The 27651-nt window shown below is 37.7% G+C and overlaps 1 protein-coding gene across 10 annotated transcripts in view; it reads left to right on the top strand.

Annotated features, from left to right (window-relative positions):
- SYT14 (synaptotagmin 14) overlaps positions 1-19729 on the top strand; it is an 84185-nt gene extending 64456 nt beyond the window's left edge. For 5 of the 10 annotated variants that reach the window (XM_015857366.3, XM_085543008.1, XM_015857364.3 and 2 more), the window contains 3 exons: positions 6964-7153; positions 8936-8992; positions 10133-19729. In XM_015857366.3, coding sequence (XP_015712852.1) covers positions 6964-7153; positions 8936-8992; positions 10133-10446 — 561 coding nt within the window. In that variant the 3' untranslated portion in view covers positions 10447-19729. The remainder of the gene's footprint in view (positions 1-6963; positions 7154-8935; positions 8993-10132) is intronic. The other 5 variants (XM_085543010.1, XM_015857367.3, XM_015857365.3 and 2 more) reach the window with 1 other exon arrangement.
- The last annotated feature ends 7922 nt before the right edge of the window (positions 19730-27651 follow it).

Raw genomic sequence — 27651 nt, 5'->3', positions numbered from 1 at the left:
ATAGCTCTTCGTCTGAAGCAGACCCCTTCTAATTGCAGGTACCTAGTGATCCTCATATCCTGAGATTAAACATGAACTGAATAAATTAAAAGGGTGCCTCTAGCAGTCATAATTAGAGCTGGGCAAACTACTAAAAGCAAATAATTTAATTGACAAATTGTATCATAAACGTGCATTTTATGTTATAGATTTGGTCATTGTGAAAAACAGTTCAATGACTGATTGCATGTGCAATCAAATATTAGTCCATAGATTGACTATTCATAAATTACACTTACTGTTTGATCACTGAATCTTTTTCTCAATTTGAAAGAGTGTAATCAAGGGGGAAAAAAAAAGAAGAAATCAAATTAGTAGCCACTTTCTTTTTCTCTCCCCAGTTAGCGTATGGTATGGAATGCCTTAAAAGATGAATGTGCTTAGATGGATGTGCTTTCTAAATGGCGGTTAGCACGGAGGCAGAGCTGGGTAATGAGCCTGGGTGCTCTGTGGTCTTAGACGCTGTCCTACAATAACATCTTCTTGTCATATGTTTGACAGGGAGTAAAGAAAGGAGATGTGAATGAGTTTGGGCAGGAGTTGTTAGCATAGCTTCATCAGGAGTGCATGTAAAATGTCTGAGTTTTGTGTCAGGTATTCTGAACTAAGCTTCTAACACAAGCTAACAGCATTTTAGTACTGCAGTGTTTCTTTATGTCGTGTGTCTTAGTTAAGAAAACAGAGTTCAATTTCTTTCTCTCGCCTATGGCTGTATAAACAGTAAGAAGACTTTTGCAATGTGAAAACAGAACGTTTTTGTAAATGCTGTAAATCCCATTGTACATTTATTTTGAATTTCTTCCACTGCTCAGGCTTGCTGTGCAAATTTCAGGCCCGTTAAGTCTGTGGAGCGACTAGGTGCGTTTTCACATTATGGCAAGGAAACCAACGCTGTAATTTAAAATGCAACCAATCCAGTAATAGTAAAGCATAAATGGTCCCATACCTGCAGACGGTTAATGTTTTGTTCTGCAGAGTTTAAAAAAACTTTCAAACAAAAAGCACTGCTACCAAACTCATGAAATACAAAAAAACAACAGAAATGTCACTGTAAAATTGTTTAAAGTCTTTCAGGAAAGCAGAATTCTGTTTTGCCTTTACTAAGAATTTCACTTTGTTGTTTCCATCATTGTGTATCTGTGCTCTGTAACATTATAGTTTCTGAGGTAAATTAAAGCTGTATGTAGAAATGTAAGGATTCCATTTCTTGCTGTCCTGGTTTTCAGATGGGGCAGAGCTGATTTCCTTCATCCTGTCTTATATGATGCTGTGTTTTGGCTTTAGGAGAAAGGCAGTGTTGTCAAAACACCAGTGTTTTAGGAAATAGTTTTTATCTCAACCTATGAATTCTACTTTTTTTTTTTTTTTTTTTTTTTTTTTCCTGTTCTATCCCACTGGGAGGGGTGGAAGTGAGTGAAGGGGTGTGCAGCATCAGCTGCTTGCTGGGTTAAACCACGCTTCTCTGTGGTGTTTGAAGGGCTATATTTTCCATTTGATCTTCCAGGGCTTCATTTATGAAAAACAATGTGTTTTGTAAAATTATACATCTGTACAAAGTTTTTGATGAGGAATATGAATTTTATCAGTTCAGATAAAAATTTTAATTGCATCAACAATAGTTTAATAATTCTTTAAAGTCCGTATTTGATGTGAAGAGTGCCATCATTGTTGAATGTTATTGCTAAAGCCTTCCCAATTGGAACTTGTGAGTAGGATATCCTGGTAATTTTTAAGCATACTATTTTACCCCAAATAAGTATGAACTGTTTACTAAAACAAAGCTATGTAGTAGGAATATCAGAGTATTTAGTGTCATGTTAGTGATTTACATTGACTTACTTATTAATACTGTAAAGTGTTTAAGTACATGAATAAAAACACACATCATACCTAATTAGAACCTGTTTCAAGGTAACAGCTGAGCAAAACAAAAACAACACGCCAAAACAACAAATAATTACCTGTCGTAAATAATGATGCTTTCCTAAGCTTCAGTCTTTATGAGATGGATAAAACTGTTTCTTTGTTTCCAAATTCCTGTGATTAGTTTAAAGCAAAATACTAATAGATTGTGTTTTCTTATTTGAGCTGGAAGTGCCACTGTAAAACAAATTGAAATTCTTTCCCTACTGTGTTGTGAGGATTAGGTAACTTTGTATGGTTTCAAAAGTATTGGATTTCTTTAACTAAATAAGTGTTTTTACTAGATTATGCAGAGATTGACAGGCACTTGAAGTCAAGTTCTGTAAGAAATTGTTGATGCTTCAAAATGACATTGGAATACAGCGCAGGAAGTAACCTAAAAAAATCACAGCAATCCTAGCTCTTCCTTTAATTGATATTTTGCACTGTCTTTACTAAACCTTATCATTGGCATTACTATTGCTAATCTTATTTCAGGAATATTTACTATTATTATAATGATTACATGATTCTTGAGTTCTACCTGTAAAAGCAAAAACTTGATATTTAGGTATTGATGTACAGAAAGAGTATCGGTTGTTTATTTTAAGGAACTGTTTTGTTACAGCTATTGGATTTTTAAGGACTTCCGGTTTTTATGTATATGCATCCTCACTGTTCTTCCATGAACCAGGAGAAATAGGGTCAACGTCCTACTAGCGCTAGGGAACAGAGTTCCACTTTGCTGACAGGTATCAAAGCATCCATGCCTTCTCAGTGAGCTTTTGCACCAGAGTGGACCAAGAGTGTCAGCATTTGTTTGATGATTAGGAGGCATGAACGCTTTTATATAAAATGTTGAAGGCCTGAATACAGTTCCTGCTTTGCCTAGTTAGGACTGAAATATACTTCTCTGAGTATTGCCATAGAAATAGAAGAAAGTAATGTGCAAAGAAGTTGTTTAAAAGATTAGTGGTATAACATTAACATTTAAAATTTGACATGTAACATGCTGTGAATCAAATTTTTGTTGCTTGAAGGATTGTCAGCAAGGTTTCATCTTTCCTGTGTATATTTTGGAAAGCCAAGAGACTCAGATGTTCTTGTTTTGCAAGCATAAAGAGGCATGATTTTAACCTATCCAAGGAGGGGAATGAATTTCTAACTGTCCTCCAAGCATGGTCCCATTTTTCGTAGTGATAAGCTTCAGTTGGCTTAAAAGAGTTTGTAAGTAGAAATTCAGAATATACAAAAGTAACAGTAGGATATGAATATGTAAGTAACAAGCACCCTGTTTCAGTAAAATTATGTTGAAGACAAATGATTTTTTTACGTATATTATCATTGTTGAATAAGTTTCTCTGTGTTGTGAGAGTGAAAAGATTATTAGAAAATACATCTTAGAAGTTTGGGTCTTGCATCGTGTATGGTATGTGTTTTGTTCTGTTGGCACTGGTAAGAAAAGGGTGTTGTTTTTAATTACTGACTTTTGTACACTAGGAACATATGAAATAGAAATACCATTTTATGGAAATGTGTTATTATGTATTTATGAAGTGTTGGGTTTTTTCCTAGATAAAACATGCAACGTCATCAGGGAGAATATTTTGAAGTAATTATGGTTTTGTAGGACATAGCATGTATTGCTCCTATAATGCAGTGAAAAGCAACGATTCTTGTAATTGATGATCAAATAAAATCAGCTTAGTTTTGTCAGTAAGTGCTGTCCTGCAGGATACGTGTTATAAAACTGAAGGTGAAAAATTTTAATTCACCATAGCAAGGCTGACTTTGAACCAAATATTTGGAAGAGTCTTTAGGTCAAGATTTTGCTTGTTTATATTTACTTTTAATAAAATCAATTTGCTATGGCTACATTGAGAAAAATAATTTAGAATTTTAGCACTGATTTCCTGGAAAGAACATGAAGATGCATTTCAGCTAAAGAGCTGAAGTGAATCTACTGTGACAAGATCATCCATACCTCGTTATTTCATCTAAGTTCTTCAGAGTTTGCAGTTAAACTTTTTTTTTACATTTCTCACTAGTCTATTCTGATACTTCACTGATCTTAAAAGGCATTTTCCTATTGTGAAACCTTAGTCTGTTTTTCCTGCATATTAGACTATATGATGTGGTTATAGTGAAAGAGAGGCAAGAATTATGAAAATAAATATATATATAGACAGATAATTTCAAAGAAATGGACACTTTGGTTCTAAATATTACATTTCGCATAGTGAAACTATCAAAGTGGAATTAACATAAGTTAAAGTTGGATTGAGTGCAGACTTATACACATTAAAACAGTCTGGTAGTACTGTCGTGTGACAGTATGAAAGTGAAGTTTCTATTCATGTTGTACCTGTTAGAAATTGCAGCATTAGCGTTTTATAATGTGGCACTTGATCATGAAGCTTATATTTTGAACAGGTGAAAATGCAACTTCATTTCTCAATGTGTTAGCATTCTTCTTGTATTCTGACTATGTAAAAAGAAAAAACAAACATAAAGCTAAATGCATTTTGGAGAAGTCTGTTATATTTTTTAAGTCCCAGTGTAGCTTATGGATTTCCACAATATAAGGTTACTTACCTGATAATGGTTCTGAATATCACAGAATACCTTGCTTAAAACAATGAAGTGTTTTCCCACAGTTTCTCTTTCACTTCCTCAGTCTTTCCATTTTCTTTCAAAACGAAACCAGAAAACCTTAACAAAATATAATCTCACCTTCTTCTCCTCGTTGCCTCATATCTTTCAGCCATTTGTCCCCCAGTTCTGCTTTCTCCCTAATTATAGACACAGAAACTAGACTTTTGGTTTATGTTGCTTAACCTTGTTTTGACGCATTAACGTTTCTCACTCTGCTTCACATCTCACTATTTCATTTTTCTACTTCCCTCATTTTGTTTTGTTAGAATTTTCTGGTTCAAAACTGGAAAAAATATATTCTTAATTCATTGTTTTTTGTTTGGAGATTTTGGTGTGTGTGTGTGAGATGGTAAAAACCAATTTGTTTAGGTTGTTTCTTCAGTGATTTATTTTCTGTTGTTTAATTTTAAAGTCTTTAAGCGTGTGGATGGAAAGACATTAATAACTTCATTACATCCTGGGAAAAGAACAGTATTCTTTATATTTGAAACCTGCCTCCTGATTTAAAATAAGAGGCAAAATATTTTGCTTTAGAAAATATTGTAGGAGAGCGTTTAAGTTGGACCCTCTATACCTACACATTATTTCTACTCTGCAGTACTAAGGTACAGCCATTTAGTTACATTTCCCCCCACTTACAGATCCAAAACATCAGCTACGTTTCTATCATCTCTCTATTCAGACACTGAGATCCTTTTCCCTGGCTTCAGCAAATGCAGTCTTGTCATACTCTCAGCCAGTCAGGATTTTGCTGTAAAGTATAATATTTGTAGTATAATATAAGCTCATCCTTATGTAATTTTGCAATATCACACTTACTTAATTTTTCAGTCGTTTTCTCTTTTCTCTATTATATTGCATGGGAGCTACTTGTCTTTCCATTCAAAGTACTTCAGGACTTGTTGCCATTCAGGTTTAGTATTTACTTTTAGTGGAATTTTATTCTGATTCTAATCTGTTCTATTGTAATCAGTTTAGCTCTGCATAAGCTTGTTTAAACTGAGCCCCTTTGGCTCAGGAGCAATATCACATCACTATCTGTATAGATAAGTCACATCCAGGGAAACGTACTATCATCTCCCTAGTACAGATATCAGAGCCATTGGAGGGTTTGGGTGGGAGTGTTTGCACAGCTGCTTGCCTTGTGTTATGTCTTCTTTGTGGGCTTACAGCATGATTGCAATCAAACTAGACAACGAAGCTTTGAACAGTATCAGGCTGACTGTGTTCAAATTCATTGCCCCCAGAATAATATGACTAAGCACCATAGGTACAGTGTGTTAAATTTTTTTGAAGACTAGAAGGTGTAAATAATAACTGCAGTGACAAGCTGAGCTTTTCAGTTGTGTGTGCAGTATATACTGACTGCTGAATCAAACATCATTCTTTTAAACTTTCTGCTTTGCTAACTCCTGTTGAAGTTCAGAATCAAAAGCTTCCTGTTTTGAGGGTGCTATGAACAAGAGACTAAATGCATAATTAATAAATGCATAATTAATTTTCAACAATTTTGAATGTATAACCCATTTTAATCTTATTCTCAGAATTGAATAAAGAACTCCCAGAAAAATAACCAAGGGATTTTAAATCAGATTTTGCAGATTTGGAGGATGGTTGATAGAGAATTTTCTTCAGGTCCTTCTTTAGTTGTAAGAATTTATTTGCTAATGCCACCGGATGTTAAGTGACAAGGAGCTAGACTGCCACTAGAAGCTTCTATCAAACTTCCTGGATATGTTCTGTAAAGAAGATGTTACTCTTGAGGTAACATTCTTCCTTCACCACTTAGGACAAAGGTTCTGTTACAATTCTGTATCTCCGGATTAAGTTCCTTGTAAACCAATTTATTCTAGAAAGAGCACATGATTCTATTTGCATGTATTCTGTTATTTTACTAGTCAGAAATTTTCAGTCAATAGAATAACATTTACATGGAGTGAATAAGTATTTCCTGCATTCAGTTAACTACAAAATTCCACTACTGTTTTCTGTTCTTGGAAAGTAAAGGAGGGCTGCAACGTTTAATATTCTCCAAGAAGCTAACTAATTATATTGCATGTTTTATCTTCTCAGTTGAAATAAGTAGGGACCATGAAAGCTGCTTTTCATCTTCTACAATTATATCTCCTGAATGGTGAAGCAATGGAAACACAAAATTAAGAATTATTCCAGACTACTTCAAGTTTTTGTTACCTCTGGCACGTGTGAACTGATATTATATTTAGTATGTTTCTTCTTGGGTGGCTGAATGGTACTTCTGTTACTGTCAATGAGCTGCTCTTCTAGTTTCTAATGTGTTATTCTAAAAATTATCTTCCCAGTAATGTCGTTCAATAGAATTCATAGAACTTCTTCTGTATTTTGTAGGGTTGTGACTCTCAAATGAGCATGTCAGAAGTGTCCTGCAGTGAAAGTACCTCCTCTTGTCAGTCTCTGGTGCATGGCTCAGCTCCAGAAATCCTCGTTGGCCTCCTTTATAATGCTACAACTGGAAGATTATCAGCAGAAGTGATAAAAGGCAGCCACTTCAAAAACTTGGCAGCAAACAGACCACCCAGTGAGTGAAAATCGTTTTTCATCCTAATGCTTCTGTACTGGTGGGGCTCTTGGTAGTAAGGACTTCAATGCTATCATTTAGTCTTGCCCAATGAAAATGAAATAGAGCAATCATCAACTAATCTGTTTCATGTTTTATTTCAAGTCAGTTGGGAAATAGCAAAAATCTAAAATTCAAAATATTAATTGTAAGTTGACAAGCCTGCTTTAATTTTTCATGATGACTGACTAATAAATTACCTTTCTCATACTGATTAATTGCTAAATTACTAATGCCTCACATCACAGGCCAAGAATAAAAAGTTAGTGTTTAAAGAGAAAGTACATGCCAGTTGATATTAATATAAACACTATGAAGAGTTATTGCTCTTCCTAGAGGATTTGATACTCAGGCACATAAGCAATCAAAGGCTGCAGTATATGTGGTAGAAATGTATTTGATTTAGGAATGTCATCAAAGACAATGTAGAAGCAAATTGAGACCTTTGGCATATATACTGTGCAGAAGGAAGATTTGTAATTAGCATTTGTTCAAAAATATGTTTGTCTGAAATATCTGTGAACTTTCTATACTTTAAATTGAGCCAGATGGAATGTCACATGAAGAATATTTTTACTGTCTCTGATTATTTGATAAAGCTTGAGAAAGCTCAGTAACGAACTTTTAAAATTGTTCTTTAGATGTCGAGTCTAATTAACATTAGTTGTAGCCAGACTTACCTACCTGTTCCTCTTGGTTTAGTCCTGAGGCTCAGGTTTTAGCCTATCCTTTCTGTTTCCTAATCTTCAGATTTGTATGGCACTATTAGATTATCCAGCAGGCTGACAACATTTTGTAAGTGATTTTCACATCTCACTTTGTCTTCAGAGTTTAGGAAGTAAGCCAAATAAGTTGAGACTGATGCTGTTGTCTTTCATTCTAGACCCATGTCTTATTTCAATCATTAATTACATTTGGTTCAGCTGTATTCTGATTTGCTCTCTGTATTTTCCATGCCAATTTAGCCAGCCTTCATTGACACTGACAGAGAAGGAAGGCAAAAGATGAATCTCAAATACTTTTTTAATAATTAGGTAGCTCCCCTTAGAATCACCTATTTGGAGACAAAGCATAGAAACAGATCCATGGACATGAGTTTTCATAAGTGAGATCTGTACATTTTGTATAGGCAGATCCATATATGAAATTCAGATTTAAGCCTCCCTCAGCTTTTTCTAGAGCTTAGGTTACAGTTATTCTTATGCCCAGCTCCATCACTACTCAAAGCATTACAATTATTTGCCCATAACTGTAACACCTAAAGGCATTAGAATCTTATTTTTTTAGTACAATGATATTTTGCTTTATTGCTTTTCATGTAAGAAGTTTAACCACTGTGTGCAGTTTTTCTAATATGCTGGAGTTTGCATGAAAAAGCATAAGTGTTGATAAAATGGTTAGAGTTCTTTACCCAGTCTTCTATAACCTAATCATTTTCATGATTCTTTCTGTTTTCTGTGTACTTTAGAACCCTGTAGCTATAACTGCTAAGACAATCCACTATACAAGCAGTGTAATTTCTGTTCAAGATTACACAAAAACTGCACAAAAGTATCATTTCATGAAATTTTACCCAACAATCCTTTTGTTCAATCCTTATTCTGATCTATGCTGCTAAGGTTTTGTGTTCTTCCAGTCCTGTGAATGGTGTTACCTCTTAAACTTTAACCTTAGATCCTCTCTCACCCAGCTATTGACATCTGGTCATTATTTCTTTTACTGCTTTCCACCCTCTGTTGTCAGATGGACTGTTCTGTTGTCTAAAACACTTGATAGGTGGACAGGTTTATATAATCCGAGGTGAGTTCCTGTAGAAACTAATTGGATGTTGTCTTTTTCATGCAAAGAAAACTTGCCAGCAGTAAAGCTATCCACAGCTGCCTACCATACTGGTTTATAAATGTGTATGCTTATTATTTCTTGCATTCTCTTGTTCACAAGTTGCATCTATCTCTGATAATGGATAGTGGAACTTCAATGTACCTGCAAAGTGGAAGTGTGCAATGTGTTTCTTTTTAGAGAAACTTGAGTTTTTTAACATTATTTAGTAACAGTATCGTTACAAAGAATAAAAAAGAAAACAAATTGGATTACTTAACACATTTGTGTTTCTTAAAATCAGTTATATCTTCATGAGTACGTATCCTTCTGCAGGAGCGTCACTTAGTGCTTCTAGTCACGTGAAAACAGAGCTTTAAAAAGAAGTATTTAAACCCATATACTGGTATTCAGTGTGTGCCAGCCACGTTTACTTGCATCAGATTCCTATATCTGCTTCCTAAGATCACCAAACAAGCTATGCTTTATGCTAGCATATTGAATCATGTTAAGAAAACAAAAGTGTATCCTTTCATGAATCTAGGAACTGAAAGCTGGTATTGTGCAAAATTCCACCTTTTGATGCACTTTGCGAAGTTTTGGTCTAAAAAAAATGAATAAATTCAAAGAGCCCAAAGTGAGAACCACATCCATGCAGAGATTATTCTTAAGCACTTAATTTTGGCTGTTGTGATATCATCACTGCATATGTACATGTGGTCTTTTAAATTTTGTTTTTATTTCTCTTCACTACTTACCTTGATTCAATTTTTGTTCATTCTTACTCTCTGAAATTTCAGTGGTATGCTTTACAGTGTCGTGGCTAGTTTGAGCTTGCTAAGTGTTAATGCAACTGAAGTTTGCTTGGAACAAATGGGGGCTGTATGGGAAGAAGGATTATGAGGTATACCTTTAATTTAAGCCATTTACGTAGTATTGAAGCCAGTTAATTTGTTACCGTGTTTGTAATATTTTGCTTACATGCCATCTTTTTCGTGTGTCTAGTCTGAGCTGTGTTCAGTCACCTGGTATACACCATATCCTTGAATCTTGTAAATATCTCATCATCAAAAGCTTTTGTTCTAAGGTATCTGACGTTCAAAATTATGATTTCTTTTGTAGATACATATGTTAAATTAACACTCCTCAACTCCATGGGGCAAGAGATGTCCAAATGCAAAACTTCAATCCGACGAGGACAGCCAAATCCGGTATACAAAGAAACCTTCGTTTTCCAAGTGGCGCTGTTTCAGCTTTCGGATGTTACGCTCATATTGTCTGTATACAATAAGCGCAGCATGAAACGGAAAGAGATGATAGGGTGGATATCCTTAGGTCTCAACAGCTCAGGAGAAGATGAACTCAATCACTGGACTGAAATGAAAGAATCTAAAGGACAGCAAGTATGTAGATGGCATACTTTACTAGAATCTTAATGAAGAGTTCAAAGTGCAGTCATGGTTTTAAGGGAATTGTGTCTTTTGAGATGATGATCATTTCAAGTCACAGTCTGCAGAGCTGTTGTGGAAGTGAAAAATGGAAAATGCGATCAACATTCCATCTTAAAGTGTGCACAACCTGCAGAATGGTGGGATTTAATGTATAATCTTCACTTAATATCAAACACTTCCTTGGTGTCAGAGGAGCCTTGCTGTATGCGAATATGTTAGCAGCCCCTCCCCCATCCACCTGATGCTGTATTTGTTTGGATTGTTTTGTGTTTTTCAACTCAGTAATATTTTATGTGAACTTTCCCAAACTGGTGTAAGCTCCTTTTTGTGTACTTTTTGTAATGCTGTAAGACTGTAGCTTCTGACCTGCCTGTGTTCAGACTAAGGGTCAATAATTTGCACTATGTGAAAAGGTTGATGATCTGTAAAGCAAAAAACAAACACCAATACCAAACAAACAGGAAAAAAAAAACCCATGCTGGGGGAGAAGAACATTTAGTAATATGGTGTGTATGAATACAGTGTTGTTTTACACTGAGTTTCTTTCCAGGAGCTTAGTACAATTAAGTTTTCATTTTTGATATGCAATTGGTTTGAAAAATACTAGCATTTGGGCATCAGGTGAACTTTGACATAAATGTTTCTTCAATACGTGACAGGAATGAGCTCTATATATGGCATAAATTGGGTTTTTCCCCTTTGCCTGTACTTCTGCCTAATCCAAAGAGACCAGATCAGTAGTTTGGTCCCTTCCAAATCTCCTTAGACAGGTTGTACTGTAAAACTATGTAACTTTCTGTTGAAAGCACCTCCTGTGTTCATGTATTCCAATGTAGGAAGCTCATAGAGCACGATTTTACTAAATATTTTTGTTAAACAAATCAATATGGGTTTCTTTAAAATGTCAGCAGCTAGAAGCTAGGTTTGAAAGACTGAAAATAGTGGCAGCAGCTGAACAACACAGAACAAACGAGAAATATTACGACTTTAAGTCAGACATCCATTTGAAACTCTTCTGAGCTGTTTGAGGGACTACTCAGTGCTGTTTGTTGGAAGCACAGAGCAGACCAGGAGTTTTTACCTTTCTTCTTAGAGAAGACAGCATTAGTGAGCTTTTGGTTTTCTGTTTTTCTTTTTTAGTGCTGTGCCAGCAACTGAATGAATTTTCCTGCCCCTAATAGGAATTTTCTTTGTTTATGTTCAGGATGGGAGGCACAGCTTTCCAACAACACAGTTGAGAAGCCACAGTATCACAAGAAAGTTCTCTATCTGATATACAATAAGCTTCTGGATTCCACTGAAATTAGCGAAATAACTGTGTTTCCAAGACTCCAGTTTGTCCCAAACATTTTAGTGGGAGTCGCACTAATTGTCTGACTGCTGAACCCAATTCAGATCAGTGAAATTGTCAATTGTTGAGTAATTATTGTTTTTAAAAGCTTCCTATTTCAGATACTCGCCTGTGGTGATGATTCATTTGCTTTTAATTGTTGCTGCACGGAACAATTTTTCTTACAAATGATGTTGATGTCTTACTAGTGTGAAATCTCATGGACTGTTTTAGCACTTGGTAGGTAGAAAAGTGAATTTTAGGATTTTGTTGAGAGACTTAGTGGTAGCCTCGAGCATTCTGATTAGAACAATTTTATTTTAGCTGAATTTCTTTATAATACTTTTGGACAATCCTGGCTTTAGGATACAGTTGAGTATAGTGAGATTGGAGATGGCAGCTATAGGATAAGGTGTTTCATGTAGTTCTCAAGTTCTCACGCTAGTTAGCAGTTTCACTAGGGCCTTTCTAAGGACACTGTAATTCCACTTAGTTTAATTGGTGCCTTCTGATGTGTTTATTTGGGTTTTCTGGTTGTAAAGATTTAAGATTTAAAGATTAGCAGGCCTTTTTTTTTTTTTTTTTTTTTTTCCTTTTTTTCCCTGCTGCTTCATTTATGGAAGCCTTATTTTACTACATAGAAATAATCCCAAACCTCTCTAACTTGGAAAGATCTTGCAGTGCTACAGTGCAGTTTGTTTCTTCTAGTTCTTGTTCCACAGTTCCTGAAGTGCACTGTTGAGTGTAGCATTTAATTTAAAAATAAAAAACAACACAAAAACCCACATTAATTTTATATGCATAAGGAAATTGCTCAGACTTTCTCCCCAATACTTTTCTCTTTCCTACAGTAGAAATTCTGACTTAAAAGCTGATCAAAAGCAATTTTTCAGTGGACATGGAACTATTTTCACTCATGCTGTTTGTGGATATTCAGACGCATTTTCCTGAAGCTGTAATGTGTCTCTTAATGATTGTCTCTTTGAACAGGTCTTGCTTTGTAAAATAATGTATGGTATTTAACAGCAGAAATGGAAGAAGTTAATTCTAATGGAGGGTATATTTAATGTTGCCAATGAACAAATGAAGAAGCCAATTTGGAAGGTACAGCATATGGCCTCTCATAGAATCCAAACTAAACTAGGGATGTCATGACTTGGTTTCTGTTTGTAGGTTGCATTGTTTCAGTTTTACATGTAAACAACCAAATTCTAAGACACTGAAACCTTTATTTAGACACAGCAGACATTTATTACAATCTCTGTTGGACATGTTTGGGAAAAGGAATCCCTTTCCAGATTATGTCACTCATCCCATGGTATCTGGTTCCAGTTTGTGCTTCACAGAGGAAAGGTTGGCTAATTTGTATTTATTCAGTAAAGGCTGGAAACAGCAGAGAATGGAAATGAATATTTAATTTTCAGGTGGTAGAATACCAGTTTTCCATGTAAAACCAGTCACAGCAATAATTGGATTCACCCTGGCATTTTTATGAATTAGTTACAGTATCAGTAGCTGTCATGTTGTTCTTCCTTCACATAGATGCAATTCTTATGCTTTGTTCATCATTTTGTTCTTCTGGTTGTTTTAAGTGAACCAATTCTCTCCCATTTGAAATTTGCCTTGGATGTGTAAGACCCTTGTATAGGGGTTTATACATATACTGTGTTTTTGTTCATTCAGCTAAATCTCAAGCGTGGAAGAGAATTTCTAAAGAACAAAGTTTTTGAAACAAATTAGAAACAAGCATTTGTGTTTTACTCAGATTTGTTTGAGTTCTTCATAGCTTTTTGTTGCTTATCTTTATTCATAAGTACAACTGGTACTTGGAGGAGTTTACCAAATTATTTAATTGCTTTTCTGTTTGTCAATATGCTGCACAGAGATGAAAACTTTTGAATAGAATGTTTCCTGCCAGCAAAGGTTTAACTGTAGAACAGTGAAGTTCTTACAGGCTCTATTCTTGAACATATTCTATCCTTTTTGCATATAATCCAATCATTTTAATGGTTAGAACATTTCACGTAGATATTCTCAAAGGTAAACTCTTATTAAAGATAATAAATATGGTAGAAGATGGGTTAGTTCCTTTCCCAGTCTGTGGTATGGGCGAGATTGCAATTAGTACAGAAGTATGAAATCACTGTTCAAGAGGATGAGACTTGCAGTCTCTGTAGGATATTGCTGTCTCCCACATACTTGGAGACATGGAGTAAGCAGAGCCATGCTTTCACTCCCTACTCAGGGGGTAGTGCTGGTGAGATTCAGAGGTTGGTTTCTGTGGTGCTGCCTCATGCTCAGGGCTTCAGAGGCAGCCACTCTGTAACCAGACACTGAGTCTGACAGCAAAGGAAGGAACCACACAAGGTATAATTTCTGCTATTGGAGGAACGTGATGTAATCTGTTATCTGGTTACATTTACAATCCTCTAACTAATAATTAGATTACAAATAAGGTGAGCCTTTGGGTTAATGTATTTGCTTTTACTAGAGTTGAAGGTTATTTATCAATGGAGAGAATACTGAAGCTGAAAACTCTTTGGTTTTGTTTTGTTTTTGTTATTTGTTCTAGGAAATGTTTTCACCTGTAAATTCTTGCAGCTGTTCTGATGGCAAGTGCAGTGCTTTTTCAGAGCTGTTTGTGTTACTGATTTATTCTCTTCTTAATGATTTGCTCCTGATCCCAGCAACTTGAGAAGCTGTCTGCGGCAGTTACTGGAGTTTAGAAGTCGAGGGCATCCTGCACTCTTACCATAAGGTAATGGTGCAAAATCCTGTGACCTGCCCAGCTCTCTAAGTTTCCTGAAATGTAAATCATCAGTTCTAATGTGATGAAACAGAAGACAAGACAAACTTTTTTTTTCCATGGAGACTTTTTAATGCAGGACTTGAATACAGATTGCTCTTAACGCATATGAATTCTAACAAAAAGACTGAATGATGTTTGATGGGAAGCCTCTTGGCCTGAGCTGTTCCTGCTTGGAACTAACAGCAGAATGCTTTTTTGTTTAACCTGGAGTTGTGCTGAGCCCTTCTTCCTTACACTTTTCTGTATGATAAAAAAGAAAAAGGCTACCTTGTCTAAAGCAGGCTTTAATATTACAGCTTGTCAGTTGCAAGGCAGAATTGACTTCATCCTAAGCTGAATTCTCAATAGCAATTAAACGTTTGTTTAATTCTCTTTTGGATGTGCATGCGTACCTGCCATTAATATGTATGAGAGGAACCTATGGGCATCATCAGGAGAGAAGACCTGACCCTGAAAATGTTACGTGTGGTATGACCAGTAAATTAAAGAAGCAATACAGCATGGCAGCCACAGCACAGGCAGATGAGATTCCAGTGATGAATAGATGTAAGAGAAACAAATATCAAGGTACCACCACAAATTCATTATTTAATCCTTTGCGTATCTCTTATTTTTGTTTCTTCTTTTCCTGTGGATATGGAATATCTCAAAAACCTAAAATTGTTAAAGCAGTCACCAAACATTTTGATTGCTTGCACTGGAATATTTGGCAAAGTTTACTGTTAAAACAAGCCGTCAATAATTTTTTATTTTGTTGGTCTATTTAATGAGTAGCTAGATCTTATAGTATATCACAGCTGGGTTTCAGGCTACTTTGTTCTGGTAGTAATTTTTGAGGGGAAAGTCACTGGAGCATTTGTTTCAGTGAAATGATGCCTGATGAATAGACATTATCTGAGAGTGAAAGCATTAAAATAAGAAATGGCTTCACGCAGTGGTAGACTCCAATTCCACTCATGGAGCCTTGTGGTCCTTGGAGGACCCTTCTCATCGAAAGTGTCTTGTGCATTTAGGAGTGTATGCATGTAAAGCTACACATGCTGCTCTTCATGGGATCCCCAGGGCTTTTAACCTAGCGTATTTTGCAGAGAAAAGAAGAGTAGGTAAGTGTTTATGTGCAGGGTGAGTACAGACTGGCCTACAGTGATGTGGATTAGTTTAGCCTTAAGAACTTACCACTGCCCCTCCTTAAGTTCAAGCAGGGTTTCTTCCTTTCTGCACACTATGCAGAAATCTTAAGCACTTAATGTATTTGTTTGTATTATGCCTACCTGAATATGGCACAACTGTTCTAATGTTAGCAAGCTTAGTGCACGTTTGACATGGTGTGTCTGAACTAATAGTAGGTCTGATACTTGCTGGATCGGATTTTGCTTGTGTAATATAGAATAAAATCTGTGTGGGGAAGGATAGGCCAGGATTTAGGAAAGTGGATAGTATTGCTGCTTTAGGGATGAAAACCAAGAAACAGCAATGCCCAGGAAATGGGCAGTCATTTGCTTCTTGGAAGCATCTGCTGATAGGGTTGGTACAGTCCCACCAAAAGCTGCACGTCTCTGAGAATAATGCTTAGGAGAGAAGCGGTAATACCATACTACTGAAGGAATACCTCGTGGACGTTCAGGGATGTAATTGCTGTCATCTTCTTTCTCTTAGTTCTGAGAACAGGAGTCTTGCCCATTGTATCAAGTTAATTCCTTTGCTGCATTTTGCAAATCCTGTGGGCAGTCAGTGCATGCCAGGGGTTTAAAGTGGATTGCTTTATAACTTTTAATTCATTTTCAAAGCATGATTTTGAATTTTCAGGATTAACCAGAAGCATTATCATAGCTTTAAGATGTAAGGTAATTTCTTGGCTGTAATGCAAGCAAATGGCAGGGCTTTGAACAAGTTTTGATAGGAAATTTTGCAAATGGCTTATTGTGACATTTTAAGAAAATTTCTAAGCAGTTGAATGTATTAGGGAATATTTACAAAAAAAGAATTAAAAGAAAAAAGGAAATAAAGCAATGATCTTTTTTTACTACACACAGCTAATTTGCTGTCCTTTCCAGTAAACCACAAGGTTCATTAGTGCTCCGTACTGTTTTGTTTATGATGATAACTGTTTTTAATGTGATTTTCCTGACCAAGTGTAATTAGTGAAACCTTTTATTCAATGTTTCCCTTCCTTTGCTTTTTTTAAGGAGAATTTTCTCCTTATATACTATATATACTTTCTTACAGAGCTTTCTTACCTATTTTTCTATAAGGTGATTTAACAATCTGAAATTAAATGCTCTATGAGCAAGCTATATCACTGTTACACAATCTGAAGTGCTAATATAATGACTAAGGGCCTGAACCTACTGCCTTTCACTCAGGTTTTGGTTTAGCCACACTTCTTTCACGTTGTGTAGTACCTTTCCCCATAAGCAACTCCATTTATTTCTCTGGAGTAACTCAGAGGAAGGTACTATTAACGTGAGTAATGGTGGTAAAACTGAGCCTCCTCTCCATTCTTAGCGGGACATCTGTTGTGAGTAAAGGCTGCTGGCTCTGTCCCAAAAGCGTAGTTATAGATTATAGTTCCCTTGATCTTCAGTAATTTTGAACATGTTTTTCTGGTGACTATAAGCTAATAACTGATCGTAGTGAATACAAATATTGAGTTGTGCTGTTATCAGCAAGGTTATTAAAATGTGCTTCACATTTTAATTCATTCTCTCACTGGGATATAAGGAATTGGGTTTGTGAAGCATTATATTACATAGAGATAGCACACATTCACCACATTTTTAATAAGCGTATGAAATAAAGGGTATGTAGCATTTTCTTGCATACTTTTATACTGCCTGTATGCCACCGATGCACTCGGTGCCTTGTTTCTTTTGTATAAGACCAATATGTAGAGAAACTAATGTATCATGTGTAAGCAATGTTACTGCAACTCGAGATGTCTTAACCTGATTATCCCTAGTACAGGAGGTTTCCAATAGCGGTACAGTTTGACACGATGCATTTCTTTGAGATTTAGGCTTTTCCCTTTCCTCCCTCATCCTGCCTTTCCAGAAACCTCCTCACACGACTGTTCGTTCCCAGCTGATTCCTGTGTCTGATGTAAGTCACATGGTGTTAACCAAAGAACCAAGGCTGTTTATAATTCTTCAGACAAACAATGTTTGGACCATTATTTAAAACAGAAATGACTTAATAGATCTTTTTGAACAAATATAAAATGAGCTTCTGTAAATGTGACTCACAGCTGAGAATTTGAGATACCTCTTTTCTGACTAGTTGAGCATTGTCGTATTGGTAGCAATGTGCTCAATTTCTATTTCTTTATGTTTTTTAATCAAAGCCACATCACAAAAATATAACTCAATGCTGTCAAATTAGCTTATTTTGCCCATTTATACATAGATCTGAAATGTGCAGTTTTGAGAACAGATTCAGCTTCTGTGTCTGAAGTCCTGGTGTTGTACAGTAACTGTGTAGCATATACAGGTTATATGGAAACAGACTCGTGTTGCATTATATGTACATTTTCTACTGGTATCTTCGTCACTGGGTAATTTATGTAATATAACGCTGTTTTCAACTAATGTTTCAACTTGAATTTCCTTGAAATTCAGAGCGTGTATAGCCTTAAACATTTAAGACACCAAGCACAGTTTTAAAGGGAAGAGGTTATATTTGCAAGTCCTGTTTAGCACAGAAATGGGAGAATTATTTTTATATGTCAATCAAAGATGATAGAAAATGGGTATTATGCAGTCATGTTACCAACCATGCTCCTAATTATATGCTTTTATAAAAAGCATTTCGGCTGAACTTTTTAGACATGAAACATCAGTGCTCATTTTCCTTCTTGAATTTGCTGATTCTGTTGTTGTGCTTTCATTTCTGTACAGAATCTTGGAGTCTGTGTTTTCTCTCTGCTTTCAGGATTCTTGAGCTTCTTTTCCTATTCTGTGGTTTTAAGTTGAATAAGCAGTAATTACAATTCTTTCTCTCTCTCTCTATTTTTTTTTTTTTTTTTAAATTTATTTTGATAGTAAATGGAGTGAATGACTGTTTTCAACTGTTTATGTGGCTTATTAAATTCTTAGGACTTTGTTTGAATCTGTCATTATAACCCAGATGAAGACATTCCTTTCATGGTGTCTCAGTCCACAGCAGGTGAAAATGGAGTTCTGGCAGTGAGTGTGTGGATCTGCATATTGGGTGTCAAATAGTGAATTCCCAGAAGGATTTATAATTATGTGTCACACTGTATCTACAGTGTCTCCAGTCGTGTGATGTCAGATACTTCTTGTTTTCTTTATTATTAACTAGCAAAAAAAGGACTTTTATCATTTTGTGCTGGTGTTTATTAAACTTGAGGGTTTCCAGTGTGCAAGATTAGTTAGTGTCGTCAGCATTCTTTCTGGGAAAAAAAACACACAACAAAGCTGGTCTTTCAATGTATGCATTCCATTACTATTCTGATTTTGGCGAAAGGCAAAATGTCACCAGCCATTTGTCGCTGTATTTACCTGTGCAACACAGGTAACTTTAATTCCATGTTGGCTAGATGAAAACATGCTGTAGTATACTTTCAGACTGTGGATCTGTCACATTAAAATAGTCATTTAACATACCTGAAGCTTTGCAGCTGCCATTTTCTATTTGGTTTGCTCTATACGTATTGTTTACTCTGTGCAATGTATTTCTGTCAGTTCTGGGACAGGAGCGATCCTTTGGTTAATTCCGATTATTTTCTGTGTGTGGAATCAGCTTTTTGCATGTTGATTTAATTGCTGGAAAGTATTTGAAAAAAGAAAAAAAAAAACAAACACAACTTTTAAAGCTTGTTGTTGTCACTTTCCTTTGGAATTCATTAATTTTAAACACACATCACAGACTTCATTTTTTAGGAGACAGGAATACTTTGTCAACTATTTGAACTGCTGTCTGCGTTAGAAGCAAAAACTTAAATTTTGGCTCTGTTTCCAAATTTCCTAAGTTCCCACAATTCCTGTCCATTTCTCACAGTCTTTGTTGGTGTCATGAATCTTCTACTTGGAGAATTTTAGATTAACTGGTGTGATAATGTTCGGACAAATATGATGTGTATATTGGCAAATAAAGACACACTCAGGTGATAATTCTGACTGACTGGAAATTGGCTTCACGCTGTGCTCTGCTGGGGTTATGTCTGCTTCTTTGTACTTCTTTTTGCCCCGCATGTATTTTTCAGGAACAGTCACAACTTAAATACTTCCATGTTCTGAAGGAAAAGTAGGCTGAAATACTGGAAGTTAAACATAAAGGAACGCTTTCCATAAGTAACAGTTAGTATGTCATTGTGACAGCTGAGATCTTCTATTCCACTACTTCTATACTTATGTAACGTTTGTGTTATTTGATAGGAAAAAAAAAAAGTTTTCTGGGCTCTTATGGTAGTTCTTTTTTTACAATGTGCCTAGATATATGTATATATTAATATGCATTAGCAGACATCCATATCCTAAAACTAGGAAGTCTTGGGGTAAGGAGTTTCTATTGTTTTTTCCCATTTCTGTAGATGAAAGGATCATAGCCCAGTGGATCACCTGGACCCACTCCTGTTGTCTGTGTACATCCTAGGATTTCTACAAACCGGATAATGTGGCACTCTCTAATGTTAAGGCTGGCATTTTCAAAGGGCAATATACTCACAAATAAGTTGCCATTCTGTATGGTGACTGGTACTTATTTGCTAATTAAGAAACTCCAAGAGGAGCACTTAATGTGTGTCCGTATTCTTTAGTCAGTGTCATGGGGTATTTGGTAACCCTTGTCAATACAGGGAAAAAAAATAGTCCAAGACCTACTAAAATGTGATTCGTGTGAACTATCAGGTAATTCTTTAAAAAGTGAGGATTTATGATGCATGGAAGAAACAAAAGAAATGTGTAGTCAATACGATAACAGTAGCTCACTATCACAGCCTATAAGAGTTAATACACATGTATTGAATCCAACTTGAGCTCCATGGGTGGCACCTTTTGGTCACCCATGTTCCACACAGGTAGCTGAACAGAATTAGGTTAACGCTCACAGTTCCTAAATAGCTTGTTTTGCAGGAGCATGTGTTTCAGAGCCAGATTGCATCATTTCTATGCAGATGTACCTTGGCTTGTCAAAGGCTCTCTCTGAATAGTTGTCTTCATGCAGCAAATTCCACATCAGGTACTATTTTAGAATCTCTTTGAAGTCACTAGTTACTCGTTCCCCAGAGTTCCTGTGGGTAAGGGCTGTCTCTCATTTTCCTTCTGGAATCTGTAGCCTGCATTTTCTCTCTGGTGTTGTTGTTTTTAGAGTCCAGCGGTGAGATTCTAATTTAGCGTTCGATTCACATTAGATGTATGTTTTACTTGTAAATTACCCTACTTTTCTAAAATCAATGAGAGCGATAGCAAGGCATTTTGTTACCTGCTTATCATTTTGAGTAGCTGCATTTCAGCACAGGGGTTCTAAAAAAGCAGATTTGCTATTGGGAATAGTAAGGATAAAAGGAAGCAAGGAAGCCTAAAAATGTACAAATGAAATGAATTATCATCAAGTACGATCGTGCAACAAATCACTTGGGGTTTAGATAAATGATTTATTATTAAATTCAAAACCTAATAGGTTTGTGTGTTCTGAGTATAGTTTACAGCAGTTTGTTTTCCACTTAATTAGAAGCCTTACATTTCATCTTATTAATAATGAAAATCCTCTTGTCAAATAGTGTAAAATCATGTTGAACTAATATGTATATTTTACAGGCAGAGTAAACCCCCCCCCCACACCCCTCGTTGCATTTTGTATTATTTCATTGCATTATGCAAGGGGGGGGGGGGGGGGGGGGGAAAGACATTCTGCTTTTAATTTTGCTAGTTCCAAATAGGGAAGCTCAATCTTTCATTCATGTTTTGAGAAAGTCCAGAGCTGTAATGAAGATGGTTCAATCTCTGTAACCACAGTTTACAATTCCGGGTTAATTGTAAACAGCAATCCAGAATGCCAGGCCAATTCATCTCAGTAAATAATAATATAAGAAATCAATTGGTAATTAAAACTTAAAACTTGAAATAGTATATCCTGTTATATCAGTTCTGCTGCAGTGGTGCAATAGTTAAGAAAGAGAACAGGCACCAATCTGCCAAAGGAGATGTGGTTTGTATCCCATTTGATTATTGGAGCTAGGAACGCATTTTCCATCACATGGCAGCATTTGCACCTGCCTGTGCTGAGACTTAAAGTACCAGTAGACTAAAACGTTGGTCACAAGCCTTTGCTAATTAATGCCTTACCAGAAAACATCTGGTATTCTTAGAAAATCAGGAGATACAGAGCATAGGGACGACTCATTTATTACAAGGAAAAAAAAAAAAAAAAAAACCAAATCAGTCAGCCAGGTTAAGGTCATGAAAACCTACCCAGACCTAAGCCCCAGGGTCAAATCATCACACCAGCTTGTTGTAGCTTTCTGAGACTCTAAAACACTTAGGAGTATACGTGCCAGGCCAACAGGTTAGGGAACAGCACTCACCATTCAGCCTTCACCATCTGCTCCATGTACAGCCAAGCAGAGAATCGGGATGAGGTAGTTCTATATGTTTCCTTATTTCCAAGCACATACAGAAGGCATGCCAGCAGACACAGACTATTGCCATCAACGAAACTCATTTTATATTGTTAAGTAGCAGCACTTGTTGGGAAATAGCAATCAGGCTGTTTCCAGCCTCTTGAACACACCCTTAAATAAAATAGCATGAGGGTGATGTGCTATGTGTTGGTCTAAGCATGGGCTAAGAAAGTGGGAATTGCATTTAATTTCCTATTTGATACAGACTGCCTTTGTAGCCTCAGCTGAGACCCTTATTTTGACCCTTTTTGGGCCAAAATGCTTTTTTGTCTCATACCTTCATTACCAAAATTCCAGTTTTCTTCCATATCACTGATAAATCTGGGCACTGAATGACCTGCTATAGTATGAAATCAATCTGTAGGGCTGATGTGCAGCTTCTGCTAAAAGACTGTATGCTGAATACCTTGGTTGTGTGGTCTCTAGGGGACTCTCGCTACCAGCAAGAGCTGCTGAAGGATCGAGATGAGCCTATCAGGATCTTAAAGTGCAGTTTTCAGTGGGGTCAGTCCACCTGTGTGACTGGATTGATCACAGAGCAGTGCTGGTGCCAGCACAGGGAGGGGTCAGCACTTGGCTAGATATGGCTCTGAAAAAAGCTTAGGGATATGGAGGCATTTTACATTGATGACTATTGCCTGAAAGTAATGTATCCAACCTTTTCTCATCTTGTTTCAAACAAAATATTGCCAAACCTTTTGTAAGTGAAATCCATAGGGAAAGACAGGACTGATTCCAAATAAGTTTGGAACATCACAGAGTGTTGTCTTGAAATTGCTACTTAGTCAAGGTATAGCTCATCCTTTCAGAAAAATAAATTAGAAAATACATGGAATGCTATCATTTAAAATGACGTACTGTCAGTATTGAGTTGGAGGTTCTTCCAAATCTCCAATGACAACCCCTCTCATATTCCTCTTTCTGCCCCCAGAATAGTGGTCCTACAGCAGGACTTATGTGGAGGCCAGGTTGCTCTGAGGGCTCTATGCATGCATGGGGTGCTGCTACCTGTGCTCAGGCCCCAGCATAACCCTGTGATGGGGTTGGGGGGTGCTGTTGTGTGACCCACATGGGAGCACCAACAAGCTGAGAGGTGGTGATTGCTGAAGGCAAGTCTGAAGCAGGCACTTGTGCAAATGCGCTGGTAACCCAACCATCACACATCTTGCACACTGGTCTGCTTCTCTGCTTCCTTTCTGGCTTTTCCACGGAGTGGATTGATCCACCCTTAGGCAAGTATTTCACTGCCAGAAATATTTCAAGGAATTGTTCTTCCCTTAGCGCCCATCCCACCCTCTCTAATTATGCATAACGTCTCACTGAAAGCTTTCTTTAAAGGTAGTCATGCTGCATAACATCTATTGCATCGAGAGCCTGAAGACCAGAATACACTTAAACTGTTCATTGTCATTCTGGGCAATCCAAATTAAACATCCCTGGAAAATGCTGCACTCAAAAGAACAAAAGCTGTAAAACGATTCAATGAATTCACAGACCACATAACCACTGTGAGACAAATGTTTCTACCTTGCACTAAGGATGGAAACATTGTGTTTATGGGAGTGTGCATTTTGAAACTATGAACACAGCGCAGTGGTACCTACGCAGACCTTCAGCCTTTGCTCATCCCTGGTGATGCTCTTTGTCAGTGGATTTTTCAGCAGGTCATTGTGCATAACCTGACCTGGTTTCTTCTCTGGACACAAGGTGGAGTGATGTTTTTCACTCCAATGGCTCCTTTCCTAGCTGTGTATTGAAGCGCTTCACAAGCACTACGTGGATAGGTGGCCGTGTGCCCAGTGGGTGCACAGACAGCCTTATGTCATCCCTGAGTGGAGCTGCTGTGACACTGAAGCCTACAGAGCTCTGAGCAGCTCAGGGCACTGCTGAGAGCAGTTGAAAGGAGGAGACAAATACATCACTCCTAGTTTAATAGGAGAACTTCTAGGAAGATAGTTTCTGAGCTGGAATTTGGCCAAAGCCTTGAGGTTAAAGAGCCATTTCTTATTAAAATGTTTAATAGGATCTTTACTGAATGCAGACAATTGTGATCATGGTTTCATCTCTTCTGTAGTGAAGAAGCAGCAAACGCTTGATTCTGTCCAGGATTATACTTGCCTTCAACCTGGTTGGGCACTGAAAAACACACACCCGAAACACTGGGAGCTTTTTCTGCACAAACACGACTTCAGTGTGGCTGACCTGTAGGAGGAGTAGCTGCCTCATGTATTAACCCTCATGCGGAGGCCAAGAAACAGCTGCTGAGCAAGTGAAGAAATCCTTATCGAATCTGAGCTGAACTACGCTGAACTCAAATCTGTTGGGTTTTTCAGCCTTCTTTTGTGTTTGTTTTTTAAATCTCACCAATCTTTTGCAGAATAATGTGAAAGGTGGATGTGTACCTCCTGGCACATGGATGGTGCTGTGGTGCTCACACCTGTGTGCAGAGCTGCCCAGGTGGTACAGGTAAACCTGCTTCTGCTGCCTGGTACCCTGCAAACAGAACTCAGGTCTACAGTCTGCACTTGCATTTAGAGATGTCGTCTTGGGCTTTACTGATTCCTTCCTTCATACAGGTGTGCTTTGAAACATAACAGACATTCTGTATTGCCTGGATCAGATCTGGGGAGAAAAAAAACACATAACTATTTAAAAATATACGCACTATATAAACTGAGTAAGAAAGTTAGCCTTAGTGTCCAGCCTGACCCCTGAAATTGCCCAGTGCCTTCCCTTTGTACAAACAGAGCAGAACCTGGGCAAGTGGCTGATTCAAGATGACACAGACCTGGAATCCAGCAAAGCCATAGACCTGATTTATATTTCATTGTTGGTTTGGATTATTCAAGGATATTTATCTTTTACCCTTGGAATAATTCTGCTATCAGAATAATTTCAGACAACAAATGCAGCCTACAGTTTGACATACTGCGACCCACTCTGGCTCCCAGAACCATTTCTCCTACCAGTTTATTTCACAATTGTTGGCTGTGCTCTACCTTTTCTTTTTAACCCATTTTCTGCCCCTTGGATTATGAATTGCCACCTATATATTTTTCTGAAGAACCTTTTACTTCTGATTTACTGTGCTTCCCTAAGCAAGGAAATTGCTCATCCATTGCCATAGAGCTGTAAAAAGCCACTAATGCTTTTTGAGAGCACAACCACGCACAGGAGGCTCATACAATTTACTTTGTAATTGAATGGTATATTCCTCAGCATCCAGATTTTTAGCTGTTGTGATTTCTTTTTTAAGATGTACCCTGCAGAGGCTGATTTATTAAATACATGTGGGGTGTGTTTCCCCAGCTCATAATAATGAACTGTGTGAGCCCCAGTGGCCTTGTCCAGACCTCTCCCAGACCTGCAATAGGAGCTTTGTCCCCCTCCTGGCTGTGCCCAGGTTGGGTTGCTCTCTCATTGCTGCACTGTATCCCTGTGAGTTTGTTTCCCTATGAGCTGACCAGGCCTCGCTTTGCCAATATTTTGATACCACATGAAAACAGTCAATAATTTGAGTTGTATGGTATTAGCCAATGTATAATACTACGTGTTATCACTTCTATGATTGCTATATACCTTATTAATGGTTTTACAGTAAGAATTACTTCAGTTAAAAAAGAATGAATTCTGATAGAACCAGAATTGGATTCAGCGTGCAGCAATCTAACACCACGCATCATCCTGCTTGCCTTGAAAGACTGTTATGACAGATGGGAGGCCAAAGTCTCAGTGAACTCCATGGATGGTGCATAGACTACAGGGATGATATCTCTACATGTATATCCCAAAGTAGGAAAGGTGATGGTAATTGTGGGAATGCATGGAAAATGTGGAATCTGCATGGTCCCGCTGCGCTGCTGTACTGTGAAAAGTCTGACTCCATGCCAGAGTCCCCCATCTCAGTGTGGAGTGATTAAATGGGAGTTTGTAAAGGTAATGATCTTTAATCTTCTTTAATCTGCAGGCACTGTCTAAGCAGAACTGAGCTGCAAAGGAATTCCATGTGAGAGACGCAATTTTCATTGCTCTTGTCTACCCAGATTTACGCTGCCAAAAACAAAATAAACAAACAAAACCCCAAAAGTAACATGAGAGAGCGCTGGAGCCTTTGAACATGTGCCTTACAAGGGATGCAGAGAATGCGTTTATGATTCAAAATCTTAAACAGCTGAGAAATAAATATGCTAAGTAGACAGTTCTGTTTGCAGATGGTAATGCTGCCAGGCTGCCTCTGCTCAGCTGTCTGATCCTTCAGTGCCTGCTTTCCTGGTTCCTGGGGTCCCTGATTAAGAACTACAAGGTGAGGCACAGTGTGTGGTTACCTCTGCGCACCTGGGAGGGCAGCTTGGTGGCTGAGAACAGATACTGGAGGCTGCATCCAATGCGATGTCAGGGGATTGGGAAGAAGTAAAAGAAAAAAACAACAAAATGGGCCCTGCCACCCCCATCTGCCCTTCACACACGCATCAGTGCTGCTGTGTGGCACGGATGGGAGAAGTTTATTTTGCAATGAGAGGGGTTAGCATTCTGCTAAGGGCTTCTGCAAAGACTGGATCAAATTTTTGGAGCACGTTGCCAATATTTGTGAGTCATTTCCTTGGAATCCTACCTTTGGTGTTTATTTCCCTTAGAAGGAAACTTGTAAAAGAATAATAATAGCACTCATTCTTCATGGAAAGCAGCGCAGGCTGAGCGGCAGACAGCTTGCTCTTTGTTCCCAAACACTTCTTTTGTGCTGTTTACCTTATTCAGTGGACAGAAAATGAAGAAGGTGATACAATTAAACTCCATACACACACACTTCGTGATGCCAGAAGGCAATGCAGCCAGGAGGCAGCTTTACTTGTGACCACACTGAAAGAAGGGAAGCTGCTCTTGGGCTGGAGAAGCCCCATGGACTCTGCTGCCTCAGCCTAACCTAAAGCTGTCCGTCCTCTTCTCTTCACCTCCAGGCATCAAACTGCCCCCAGTCCCTGTGCAGTGCCAAGCTGTCCCAAAGGTAACCCAGCAGAGGAGCTGTCACTGCAGCAGCAGGAGCAACGCTCACCACCAGGATGCTGAAGTGCTCTGCAAACCTAATGGAATATTTGGGGGAAGGTTCAACCTCTACTGCCACACCACCAATGTCCACCTCCGACACTGTGGGCCAACATTATGAGATAGGACAGCACAGATGCTGTTCTGCTAGTTCAAATCCAGAATGAACTGGATGTTCCAGGTACTTTCCCACCTACCACAGTGCTGGTCCTTGTTGTCAGAGCCCTGATTCAGGGATCACCTCTCGTTCTCTACTTCTGCTCACTATGGTTAGGCCACCCTGGTACACCGTGAGTCCCTGACCCCACAGCTTTATTCACAGCACTGCTGTGACTCCACGTGTATCCAGGCCCTTTAATCTCCCAGCTCTGTGAC

This window comes from Coturnix japonica, chromosome 3 (genome assembly GCF_054131305.1).
Source record: "Coturnix japonica strain WE chromosome 3, WE-NBRP24, whole genome shotgun sequence".
NCBI lineage: Eukaryota > Metazoa > Chordata > Aves > Galliformes > Phasianidae > Coturnix > Coturnix japonica.
This window is presented reverse-complemented; position numbering and strand designations above follow the sequence as displayed.